Genomic DNA, 13,136 nt, shown 5'->3' with positions numbered 1-13,136 from the left:
TATTTTTCTCGTGGAGGCTTTCCACAGGTGCCCAGGTTGTGCATTTGGCCGGAGAAGTGGACAACGGATACACAAAGCTGCAGTTTCATTTTGTGCAATATTATGAACTCCAAATGTCCCTCCACATGTGGATTAACCTTTGGCACTTGACTTAAAAATCATTAAATATAACAACAATAAAAAAGTAAATTTTCTTTCCCTTTATTTTTCTCCCTCACTTTTAAACCATTGGATGTTTTCTAAACTTCTCCTTTCAACAAGAAAGATGAGCAAACAGTCCTGCTTAGTTACATGAAGCCCAGATGCATGCATCACTCCTAAATCTACACTTTCAGGAAAAAACCCAAACCATGAAGTAATGAGAAACTCATGGCAATAAGGCAAACAGAAATGTTGAGTTGTTCCTAAATCTGTCACTGACATGGCTAACAGCAAGTCATTAGCTAGGCTCCATGGGTCAGAACCTAGTTCTCTTCCTGAGAGCTTTTAACCCTAAATATCTACACATGCTTTTGTAACGTCATGTTGCTGTAGTGCTATGAGGTCCTGCTTAACCCTGCAGATTGTCTTTGGTCTTGAAATCTGGGCAGAATTGAAGTGATTCTCCAAGGTCTTTAATCTATTATGAGATTGTGCACATGCCACATTTAAAATAATTTGGTGAGTTGAGAGAAATGTACGGAAATAGATCCATGCTTCTGAGAAGTTAATTAGACCGATATGGGATCAAGACTGGAATAATGGCTAACATTTATTATCCTTAGCAGCTCTGTGGGCTTCTTTGACTGCCCCCATCAGTTCACCCAGGGAAGAGAGGAATTCTTTTGGCTAATCTGTGGTGCTGTCATCTCCTCCTTCATTTAGCTCAAATGTCTTTCTGCAAATTCTTGTCTTCCCCAGAGGGTTTTAACTGGTCTCATAGGTGGAAGCCAGTGGAGAGGGTCACACCTACCTTCCCCCATCCCAAAAGGTCGCATTTGAAAGTACACCCCATACTTCATTTTGAGAATTAAACCTGGGGTTCTATGAGGGATATTGTTTTTCCAGTACTGCTGGTTAGTTAAATGGTGTTTCACAGTTGGAACAATATTTTCTTTAAAATATTTGATGTTTATTATTTCACTCTTTAAGCAATATGGGGAGGAAAGGCTGTTTATTTAGAAAGACATAGAGACACACCAGTGATATATAAAAACAAAACCAGATTAATTTACCAATTTGCCACTCTTTGTTTTTAGGTATACAAAAAGAAAACTGAAGCTGCCAAGAAGGAGTATCTGAAGCAGTTAGCTGCCTACAGAGCAAGCCTTGTATCCAAGGTAACACATGATGTATATACATACACACATCTATATAGTGACATATTGCAAACCATTTTCAGCTGAGCACTGCAGTATTTAGTGCAAATAGCCTTGTTTATTATCACCTTAAACTTGCGTTTAAGTTGCAAATGCTCAATAAACACAATCATCTGTCCACATAAAGACATCCTTTCCCTCCTGGTCATCAAGGCAGCCCTTCAGTTTGCGAGTAATATGCCAGTTCAACAGGGAAAGGAGGTAGTGGTAAACAGACCTCCATATAACAAACATGCCAGGCAGCCGCTGTGCTGCCTAAAAGGGGAAAAAATATATATCATGCACAAAATGCCTGGGTTTGGTTTTGTGGGTTTTTTTTAGTACTGCTTTTTGCCTTGCAATCACAAGACAGAAATGGTCAAGCTCAGATGATATTGAAGATTTTCGTAAGAAATGTGAATTTCCATTTTATGTCCAGCAAGCAAATGTGAGCATGGCGTAGGTCACCACTAAGGCAATGGTGGAACATTCTTTACTGGAACACACTAAATATACAGCCAGTAGCAATTTTCTAAATAGATTTATTCAAACTCAGTACCCATAATTTTGCAGTAGACTCTTTAGAATTTGTAATAGACTTTTAAATATGCAGAAGAATGTGCAATTACTATACTGTAATGTCAATGTGAAAAACCCATTGAGAAACTTCAGAATCATACCAGTTAGAACCACTTGTTTTGGGTCTATCCAAACAAATTTAGATGAATTTTGTTCTTACTTAAATAAAATCAATTTTAGAGGTAAAGAGCACAGTATGAGGGACTGGTATATAGGACATGAGAAAAACTTCTTGGTTAGTTTCAAAATATTTTTGGGGCCCTGAAGGCAATACTACTGTATATACTATATTAATTTTTCAGGGGGTTTGCTATATATATATATATAGCAAGGATTAGCTGTGCAAGGACTTTTCATGCATGTTACTGCCTTATCTTCATATTTGTTCAGTGTTTCTTCTGAATTTAAAAGTCTGAAATATGACTGGCACCTAATTAATTTTTGGGGGTTGTGTCCTATAACTTTCCATTTTTTAGCTGCCATTATAAATATTCCTGCAATTAGTTAAAGTAATTTACAGTATACCTTTCATTTCTGTATTAGGACTGTTTGGTTCCAGAAATAATCAATGCCTTCAGAAAGAGTACCCTCTGAACACAAGTAAATCTTTTTGAAGTAGCTTGCTTATTGGCAGCAGATAGGTCTAAAAAGATCAAAATATACCAAGTTTTAACCCAGCTTTTCACTTGAGAAGATAACTTGGCTATCATTATTCAGCACATCATGAACTATTTACGTAACACTCTATGTGACTTAATTTTGAAATGTGCAATATAAAAAATGTGATTTTTTGTTTTGTTTTGTTTTTTAACAACAAAAGAGTATATTATGGCATTTTCTGAAATTTGTTTTTTAGAAAAAATTTTGGAAGACTGTTGATCAGTTCAGTGCTTGAATCCATTAGTGCAAATATTCAAATTTGTTGTTAGTCAGAAAAGCACTGAAGCATTTTCTTAACTTTTAAGCAATTATTTAAATTCTGCCCATAATGTAATGTTTTCCTCTAGTGTGGAAAGTATAAAAATATAAACTTAATGAAGCTGAGTACTGATTGCTTATTCCCATGAACACACTCAATGAATCTAAAAGAGCTGGTATGTAACTAAAGCAAGTCCATTTTGGTATAAGGATGTAAAATAACCCTTTGTAATATAATATCAGTATATTCTACATTATCATTATTAAATATTTATATGGCACCAGAAGAGTTTTAGTTTTTTAGACAAGCCTGTAAGCATGAGAAAATATATATAATACATAATTAAGTTTATTTGGAGTCAGTGTGGTCTTTTATGTCCATGTTGTTACATTACCATCCATAAAAAACTACTTTTAGATGGTATTATTAAGATTCCAGGACCTCATTATCAAAAGCTGAGACATGCCAAAAGTAACGCAAATTTTCCAAAAATTCTTTTTTACCATATTAATGATTTGCTCACAGATATATTTTGTGCTTTGTGCCTCACTCTGTGGTACTTCACATTTATAATCAGGTGTTCACCCTGGATCCTCCTGAGTTATATTTACTGCCTGTTGTTTAACCTTTCTGCTTTATAGAATTTTCTGTGCTGCTCGTTCTAACAGTGCTTTGGTGTAAAGAAATTCTCACAAAAACGTGGGAGCAGGAAGTTTATACAGTCCATGTTTTCAAACACAAATAATCATGAAATCAGGTTCTCATCAATTTTGTGTGTTGTCCTTGGAACATCTTTTCTTCAAAGTATTTGAACAATATTAAGCCCTTCGTGTTCATAGCAGAGCTCCAATGACTTTGGGGTGGCAGCTATGAGATACTCAGTTATGCTTCCTATCCCATCAGGATATGCTTTGGCTATCCAAATGTTATCCAATTATCAAACTTTCTTTCATATCCCCTCCTAGTGGTCTCTGTCTGCAGGAAGAGGCAGGCACGAGGAGGCAATGGTTCTGCTCAAGTCCCCTCTGTCCAGCTCAGCAGGTGCCTCAGACCTCCCAGAGCAGCTGCTTTTCCTGTTTCTTATCTTTTTGACACTGATTCTGCTGTCTTTTTCATTAAGTATTACTGATTTTTAAACTAGTGAGCATACAAGAGTCTATGCATGTTTTTTTCTGCATTTATTTACAAGTCTTCTCTTTTCTGAAAAGCAAGGACTGGACAAATGCCATGTTCTACCTCAGTGGTCCAGACTTGGAGCTGAACTCATGTCAGCCATCTCGGCCATTTGAAATTCCAGAATAGTCAAAGTAGAAGATTACAGAGGAACAGGGTAGAACTCCTACAGCCAGGACCCTTCCTAGTCTCTGCCTGCTAGCAGAATAATGAAGTTCAGACACACTGGTGTTCATACCAAGCTCTGGAGTGGATGTGGAGCATCAGGTGGAGAGAGTGGCCTTCTCCATGACACTCAGCTCCTTGCCCCTTTACTCTGATTTTGCTCTCCCCTCCCTGTTCACTGTTTAGAAAGCTGAGCAGTTCTGTTTGGGGTTTGTCTCACAGACACAGAGGTCACACACACCCATAGTTTGTATCATATCAGACTGTGTTATTTGACAAAATCTTAGCTGAAAAGAGTGGAAGGGTCACCAGAAACTCTGGTAATAGGATTGCCAGCCCATTTCTAGTACACTTTTAAATACTTTCAGGATGTCATTGTAGGACAGATATGGCTACCACCCAGTAAATACGGTAAACATAAGATTGCATAAATATGTCAGTATGCATTAATTCCTATTCATTTATATTTCCTGTATTTTCTCTTTTTTTTGTACCGGTTGAAATTAATGGGTGTGTTGTTGAGTTTGTTCACGTGTGTAGGAATTGATAGGTGAAGTAAAAACACATAACAAAGCATTATATATTCTGCTATGCAGATTGCCATATTGCTTATAGTACTGACTAAGCCTTTGCATTGTAAACAAGTGTCTTTATATTTGCCCTTAGTTGCAACTTTTAGTACTATTCAGGTCCAGAAATGCAGTCTCTGGTATCTGGTAATTTGTACAGCATTACATAAAATGCTGTGAATTGCAATTTTACTTTTTTCATAAAACAAGCACTTTTTCTAGCTTAACCAGCCTTTTTTCTGGCTGACATTAGAGTTTTTGCTGCATCTTTCAAATATATATATTTAATACAGATGTATATGGGTAAATGTTAAATACTTTCATATATTACATAGGTTCATCTATGAATATTTATAAAAAATATATACACGTTATGTGTTCAACATGCCTATTTATGTGCATATAAGTGATACATATATGTGTGTTAATTATAACAGAACAACTGTACCTGTTTCAGTAGTACAAAAATGATTTCTCATTCCTTTTTATTCTTTTTGACTAGATTAATCTTTAATTTTCTCTGTGTAGTGACACAATTTCAAGTTTCATGAAGTGACTATGGCTGAAGCTAAAACCTCTCAGCAAGGGGAATATTATTCAAATTCAAAATACTCAGGCATATTTCAAAATTCAGATGCTGTATCTAAGTCAAAGTGGTGTCCTCATTTGACTTTGAAGTGAACACATTGGACGTTTTTCAGTTTTGTGGACAGTGCAAATCCTTTGGACATGTAAAATTGCTTCTCGAAACTTATGGCAGACTTAGCTTTTCCTAGTCCATCATCTTGCAATTGTGGTTCATAAGAAAACTAAAGGTCATATCTGTAAGACTGACATTGCCTTAATGCCATTAGCCCAGCAATTTGTAACTAGAGAGTTCCAGGGACCCAAAGTATCTGTTACATTGCCTGTGTTGTAATAAAAATGATCAGCCTAAGGAATTCAAGTCTCTTAAAAATGCAGTGGACATAAATAAAAACATTTGACCTTCTTATAAAAAGCAATAGGGAGACCATCATAAAGAAAAAATGAGTACAAAAATCAATAAAACAAGCAAACAAAAACAAAATCAAAACCCAAAAATAACCCAAAACTAAAATTATAAAATTGGTATTACTTTCCAATTTCATAAATGTATGTCTGAGAGCATTTGCCTAACATATAAAGAACCAAAAATATATATTAGGTCTCCCTGATCATTCATTTCCCAACTCCTGAATAAATGTGTGTGTGCAGTTGTGCTCTCTCCACAATCTGTGTTTTCTAACTGCATAGCTTCATAGTGGCCAAGCTTCAGATGTAGGGGGGCACTGTATCCTGGCTCACTCCTCCCCTAAATAAGCAGCTGCTGGGGTTTAGGACATTTCATTTGGGAATAAAATTTGTAATATCTCTTGACAAGAGTTAGTGACTGAACTGTCTTGTCTCCTGGTCAGTGCTTTAGCAAGTTGGCTATTGAATGCAAGGAGAGCAGCATCCCTTCTGCTGCTGGCAAAGAGGCACCTGCTTCTGAGAACAGCTTTTCCTACATCATATCTAGCCCTAGTCCATGCAGATGTTTTGGAATTTCATGAACCAGTTAGGCTGTTCTCAGAAGCAGGTGCCTCAGAAAGCATAAGAGAAAGAATAAATAAAAAATACAGTTGTGTTTGATGCATGATTTTTTTGTTGTAGGTACAAGTGCTACAAGGCATATGGTAATATTTCTCTTAAAGCAAAAACAAAACAGCCCCAGACTGATGACATACACATACAAGTTTTACCTTTTTCCATTAGAATTGCTAGATCGAAAAAACTCTAATTAAAAACTTCCAAAGCAGGTACTTCATGCTTCTGTGATACCTCATTCTTTCATAATTTCTGGAATTATTATGGTGTAGTCAGAAATTTTCAAAGAATCGTAAATTAAATCCTTTATGTGCAAATATGTGATGCATCAGAGTATCTGCTAAGTAAATGTGTGTTTATAAAACAATTGTCTAATCTCATCATAAGTCCAAACATTTTTTTTTTTTTTGTCTAGCAAGGAAACCAATGATCTACTGCAGTTGAAAACAAAGAGCAAACTGTATTTAAGTTAGTGATATGAATTTGATTTGAGGCTAAATCATGTGATGCTTTACATTCAGCAGTGCAAAAACCAAGAGATACTCTCACGTAATTTCTGCCAAAAATTGGCAGAAATGTCTTGATCTTGATAGAAGCCAGATTTTGATTTGAAGAGGAACTGTGTTTTTGAAGTGAGTTAATAAAACTAGATTTCACTATTAGCCTAGTGCTTCCATTTGGGGAATTAAAACACTTGTATCAAATTAAAGTTGCATATCCTTTATCACATGTACCCAGGTTACATTCATAAAACATCCATTTTTACTTACATATCCTAAATGAATCCATGACAATCCCCTGTAGATGATGACAAAATGTATATTTAGATTTGAAGATGTTCTTCTGAGCCACCTTGACTAATTATAAATGACAACCCATGGCTTACTCCTTTGTTTCTGAAACATCAAGAATGTGTCAAAAAGCTTTCTGAACTCTCTGGGGTCCCAGATGTTGTTATTGCAATAGGTGACTGGAATTAACAAAATAGGAAATGTCATTTGATAAGATCCTCTTGTGAGTTAGGTAGGAAGGCAGCTGCGCTGCAAATATGCATATGTTATCCACTGGAGTGGATAGAGTTAAATCAAAGGGGGCTCTGTAGGAGTTAAAGAGCTAAGCAGGAAGAGAAAGCAGTGCTGGAGAGAAGTCATTCTCTCATAAACATCTTCACAGGGGTATTAATAAAATGGCTGAGCCCATGCAAGCTAGAAAAAGGGATTCTTCTCAAGGACAGGCTTGGGGTTGGAAGTCACCTAAAATGTCAAAAACATTACAAACAGACAGGATTATGTGAACACAGAAAAGCTGAGAGAAGGAATAAACAATTCAAGATGCTCTTTCCACCAAAGAGACAGCAAAGACAGCAGATGCAAACTTAAGCTTAGGTAAGCTTTGTGGGAGCTGCATAAATATGCAGCCAATTTCCTTCTATCTGACTCTGTAATGGTCACAGTACTGAAGATAACTCATTTTTAAGCTGAGTCAGGCCTGCCTAAGTTTGATCACAGCCTGCGCAGCCTGGACCATCCTGGTACCAGCTGACATAATCACTGCTGTTTCCTGAATGTAACCTTCATTCTGGTCACAGAGTCTGAAGATTGTTGAATTCCTCAGCATGGCTCAAGGACAGACACCAGTCACCAGGTGTGAGCATGGCACCATCATGGAAAGGGACAGTGTGGCAGCCACAAATGTTTATGACACATGTTCGTGTAAACCTTGAATTAGGTTTAGCTCTTTCCAGGCTTTGAAATCCTCACATAGTTCAGGTTCCAGTGTGTGGAGAGAGAAGGCCGGACCTCCATTTCTTATTTAAAGAGAAACACCTGTTTCTCATTTAAAATAGAACTATGTCACACCATTATGGCTTTGTAAAATAATAATAATAATTCTGAATTTGGAATACATTGTGTTTGCCTACAAGTAAAGCTGCTTACACTTTTTGTACACTGTTTGCATATTGACCATAAGGCTCCCTTTCCCCTTGAGCAGGTCTCTCAGCATATATTTAAAGGACACATAAGCATCCAGTAGTACCAAGAACATTTACTGAACATTCTGAATGTATTTACTGAGTATTTTACTGCAAAGGAGAACTTAATTGGTGTTATTAATAAAGAAGCATTTTGATAATATCTCATCTGTAAACAACTGAAGTTATATTGCTCCAACTGAAAGGCTTTGATCATTAATTTTCTGAAATCAGTAGAACAAGAAAAAAACCTTTTTTTCTCTCTAAATAGAACATCTCTGGTTTCTTTGGGACAACACTGACTTTTTACTTTTACATTGCAAGAAGAAATATTAGTTGAGCACTGCATACTAGAGTGAAATTATTGTAAAAATCTATTCAATTCCAACATATTATTCTATGGTAGAAAATAATTCTGAATATGAAGCATTATAAATTATGTAAGTTGAAGATATCCATATACATCATCTGTGAATACATCTATGTAGTTCCACTTATTGGCAACATTTCTAACAAAAAGTGCGTTAACATGATAACAATGGAAATAAGTAACTTGTAGATTCTAGGCATGCTTCTGATCCATGCACAGATCAGAGGTCAAAAGTAGTGATCATCAACTGGGAATGACTCTCAGCGTCTATTAGTCAGATCCTACCTGGTTTTCATGAAAAATAAAATGGACATCCGGACATTGATACTTAAGTAACAGTAACAGTGTTGGACTGTGATCCAAATTCTGTTTGAATTAATAATAGATTTTCCTTTAAATTCAGTAGTCTAAGGATCAGGCCCTTTGAGTACTGCCTTGTTAAAACGTGTCCTTGCTTCACTTTCAACCACATGGATGTTTGTGTTCCAACAGAAATGGGATTGCAATCTCCAACAGTAGCCAGAAGGCAGGCACAATTTAGAAAGAGAATCAATACCCATGTGTAGGTTTCAGGAGCTGTTTGGTTACAGAGATACATAGGTGAGAGCTAAAAGTGTGAGTTTTCAAAGTGTTTCAAAGTTTTCAAATTATATCCCAAAAATATGGAGATGCCAAAATGACATCATCTAGGTTTTTTTTTTTTATAACACAGCTAAATTGAGCAGGATGTCTTTACCAAAAATAATTTCTCAACCACAGGAGTGAGTTGAATGGGGTGATGGAAATCCCAATGTTGCTTTTCTCTAAGGAACAGACACACTCCCTGTGCCTGAATGCAGTGTGATAAGAATGACCACTAGTCCCAGGGCAGTTCCCTTCAGAAAAGAATAGCGCTATTAACTGAGCAATTATTAACCCCTTATTCCTAATTTAATTATTTAATTTGGCAGTAAAGCATAAGGAGTTTTGGCACACGGTAAGGGAAGAGAGGTGCATGGGAAAGCTGTCTTTGCACTAAAATTGGAGGGGATGTCTTGAGTTTGGTGAAAATCATGGGAAGAACTTGATTCAGCATTTTCCAAACTTTGTGCAAAATTATCCACCCAGAACACTTTCTGTTAAGAACAGCACTCATCTGCATCGTCACACACTTCCTTGAAAATATTATATAAAAGAATAACTTTATGGACCAAGGGTCATGAAACACCAGTAATTTTAGTTAATATAATTATACTCAGAATTACAGTAGTACTTATTTTGTTCCCTCCTTTTTCCTATATCTCTTCCACTTTCATTATCTTTCTGTTGGGATTTCAAAATGTTCTTCCCTTTTTTCTTCGTGCTTCAGTAAAACAACAGATTCTTTTGGGGGGAGGGGATGGGAAGGGGATTTGTGTTGTGCCTAAAGGGCAGTCATCATTTCTCTGTACCATTCCCTTGCCTTGGCCTACCTACCTTGTCTTCACCTTCTTAGTTTTTATTTTTTTATTTATTTAGACAAGAGTATTAGGTGATGATGTTAGAAGGAGAGACAGGTACACAGGAAATCCTTCTCTTAGACTATGAAGAATGTTGAGATTTACAGTAAGGCTTCAACTTGTTCTCCAGAACAAGTATAAGCCACTCAAAGAACATAAAGGACTGTTAAGAAAAACTAATTTGTTGCCCTCGTGTATGTTCACTAATGTACGTGTAAAATACCACCAGCTGCCATTAACGAAATGTAATATTCTGTCACCCTCTAGTGGTGGGTCTACACCACCATTCTCCAGCTAGTTGTGATGGAAGATGTTCTCACTACATGTCTAGAAGAAGACTTTTTAGGATTTAGGATTTACTGGGCCCCAGTGTTTGGTGGCCTGTGTGTATGGATTTGTAATTTTGGTCTCCACTGCATATATCTGAATTTTGTCCTAGAACTTCATCCCATAAATTAGTGATGTAAATTGTCTGTGTTGGTTTGGGGCAGATTAATTAGAGGTTTGGGAGAGCTTTTTAAGTTGTGTGTTCTTATCCTTGGATAAGTCAAGAGAATATTGGCTGAAATCCAACCTGCAAAGCAGGGAATGTAAGTGTGTATTTGAAACCCTTATTGGACAGTCAAATCCATTATTTCTTAATTCAAATTTTTACCCATAAATAAAGTCCTTGTCTAAGACTGATACTGCACAGGATCGGTGCAATGCCCATTCTAGTCTGTGAAAGCAGCAATTGGGCCCAAAATCATAGTGTGACCTATGTGTCATACATGCTTCTTGTTTTATTTCACAGCAAAGTGATATCACAAAGCTGAAAAACTTGACATCACCTATTTTATTAGGTCCAGCAATACTTACAAAATATGTGTTTCTGACCTAGCTGCAGAAAAAAGCTGAAAGTGCAGGATGCTGGAGAATGTCATTCAATGGGTTCATTTATCAAGATTCCAGTAACTGATAATATTGATGTATTTTACACTGATATTGGACAATTTGGTTTCAGATCACATATGACTTAAAGCATCCTAAGTTACAGCAAAATATGTGGTCTTATACTGAAGCGTTGTGCTTTTTACTGGATCAAGAGGTGGTGAAACATATAGAAAGCTGATTCATAGCTTGAGACAACTGAAAGTCCCTTTTGATCACTTTGCAGAGCTCTTCTCAGAGGTATAATAAGTGTTATTCATCTCTGACCAGAGACTCTGCAATTCCTCTTAACACAATTCAGCATTTAAAATATCAAATTATACTATCTATATGTCTGTAATTTTATCAGTGTGGGCCATGCATCCACCACTTACGTGTGAACTCAGAATTGTCCAGTAATTAGATTAGTTCCCTGTTAATTTGTTAAAGAGTATATGGCAGCATCTTTGTAGTTACAAATGAAATAGAAGTGTATATCAGTATGTCAGCAAAGGCTTTTTGCAGCACTCACCTCACCAGGAGGATTAGTTTAGCAAATCTGCCCTTAGACACTTCAGGAGCAATTATCCCTGCTTGGACCACAGAGACCCTGCCAGCTACATCATGGAAAGACAAACTGTTTCCATGAGGGGACTGTGCTCTCAGTAAAACTTCCAAGTCTCTCAAGAAAGAACACAGCTTGCACCTCCTGTAATGTGTAATAAGCATGGGACACCCAAGAGGAGTCTCCTGACCATGCTGCTAATTAACAAACCTTCTGAATTGCTAAAATTTCAGCAAACCTACCAGTCATTGCTTCTACACTCAAGAGTGTTCTAAAAATACAACTGGGAAGGGGGAAAGAAATTCTTCCCATGTTTTCATGAACATTAATTCAGTGTTTAAAAAATAATATCCAAATAATGCCAGATTTTTCAGCTACTTTCAGGCTTTTATGTCTGCATCTGAATCCTGGAAACATGAACATAATATATATTGCACACGTGGACACCCACATGTGAGCAGAGCTAGGTAGATCCACAGAGATTTGCATTAATTTTTTCATATTCATTTAATTTTCCTTCATTTACTGAAGCAAACAAGGGGTTTTTGACTAATGGAACTGCAGTTACACATAGGGAGAAGGAAGTTATCATTCTCATCTTCATCATCGCATATAATGAAGCAATTTCAGTAACGCTCATGTCAACGGATTGTTGGTGATGGTGCATCCTTCAGAAGGAATACAAATAGACTTCACTGACCCTGGAGTGCTGAGAGTAACATGAAACTTACTCTGACTTGTAAACTGAGCAAACATGACACGGAGATCACTGAATAAGGGCGTGCATTCCTCTTTCAGCCTTGTTTTGACAAAGTGACTTTCTCCAGAGGGGCATTTCTGCCTTTTTTTTTTTTCCAGCATGTTTCACCTTTCACTGACTATTAATCCCAGTATGACTTAACTTCAAATTATGATTCCTACCTATAAGCATATGTGAGTTAATTCTTAATGTTTTTTCTCATTTATTTGAGCACACAGCACTCCAGATATCTAAGAAAATAAATGTATGAAAACAATTGAGTAAATTGAGTTTAACCAAATGTAGCAAGTTATAAATATTAGAACAAAAAGTATTATTAAAATTCATATTCATTAATGGAGAAGTTTTACTATTAGTAACTTTAAGAAATCAGGTCAGACCATAATATTTCTGAAAACTGCAGTTTCTCATTGTCTAAGTAGAATTCTTCTACTTTTAGAGTAAAGATTACTTTCCTATATCTGGTGCAGGCTAACATTTATATAGCTATACGTTTTAAACAGAATTCTCAGAGCCTTATGAATTGGATTAATAAAGCATGTTTTGCTAAAAGAGAAATTATTCAGAGTATTCCTATTTCTCTTAAAGTGTGGCCTATGTAATATGTTTGATGACATGGATAGCACTCCAACACAAAATATTTCAAAATAAAGACATTGGCACAGCAACTAGTGTATTTGTTCCATGCAGCAGAACAGCTGAGGATGGGATTTAGCCTCTTCGTCATGTTAA

At 36.4% G+C, this 13,136-nt stretch overlaps 1 protein-coding gene across 5 annotated transcripts in view; it reads left to right on the top strand.

Moving 5' to 3' along the window:
* The window catches only part of TOX (thymocyte selection associated high mobility group box), a 219,262-nt gene that overhangs the window by 192,643 nt on the left and 13,483 nt on the right, over positions 1–13,136 (top strand). For all 5 annotated transcript variants that reach the window (XM_064387136.1, XM_064387151.1, XM_064387134.1 and 2 more), the window contains one exon: positions 1,239–1,319. In XM_064387136.1, the coding sequence (XP_064243206.1) occupies positions 1,239–1,319 (81 nt within the window). The remainder of the gene's footprint in view (positions 1–1,238; positions 1,320–13,136) is intronic.

The sequence above is a fragment of the Passer domesticus genome, chromosome 1 (assembly GCF_036417665.1).
Source record: "Passer domesticus isolate bPasDom1 chromosome 1, bPasDom1.hap1, whole genome shotgun sequence".
Lineage (NCBI taxonomy): Eukaryota > Metazoa > Chordata > Aves > Passeriformes > Passeridae > Passer > Passer domesticus.
The sequence above is the reverse complement of the archived record's forward strand: the minus strand, read 5'-3'. Positions and strand labels throughout refer to the sequence as shown.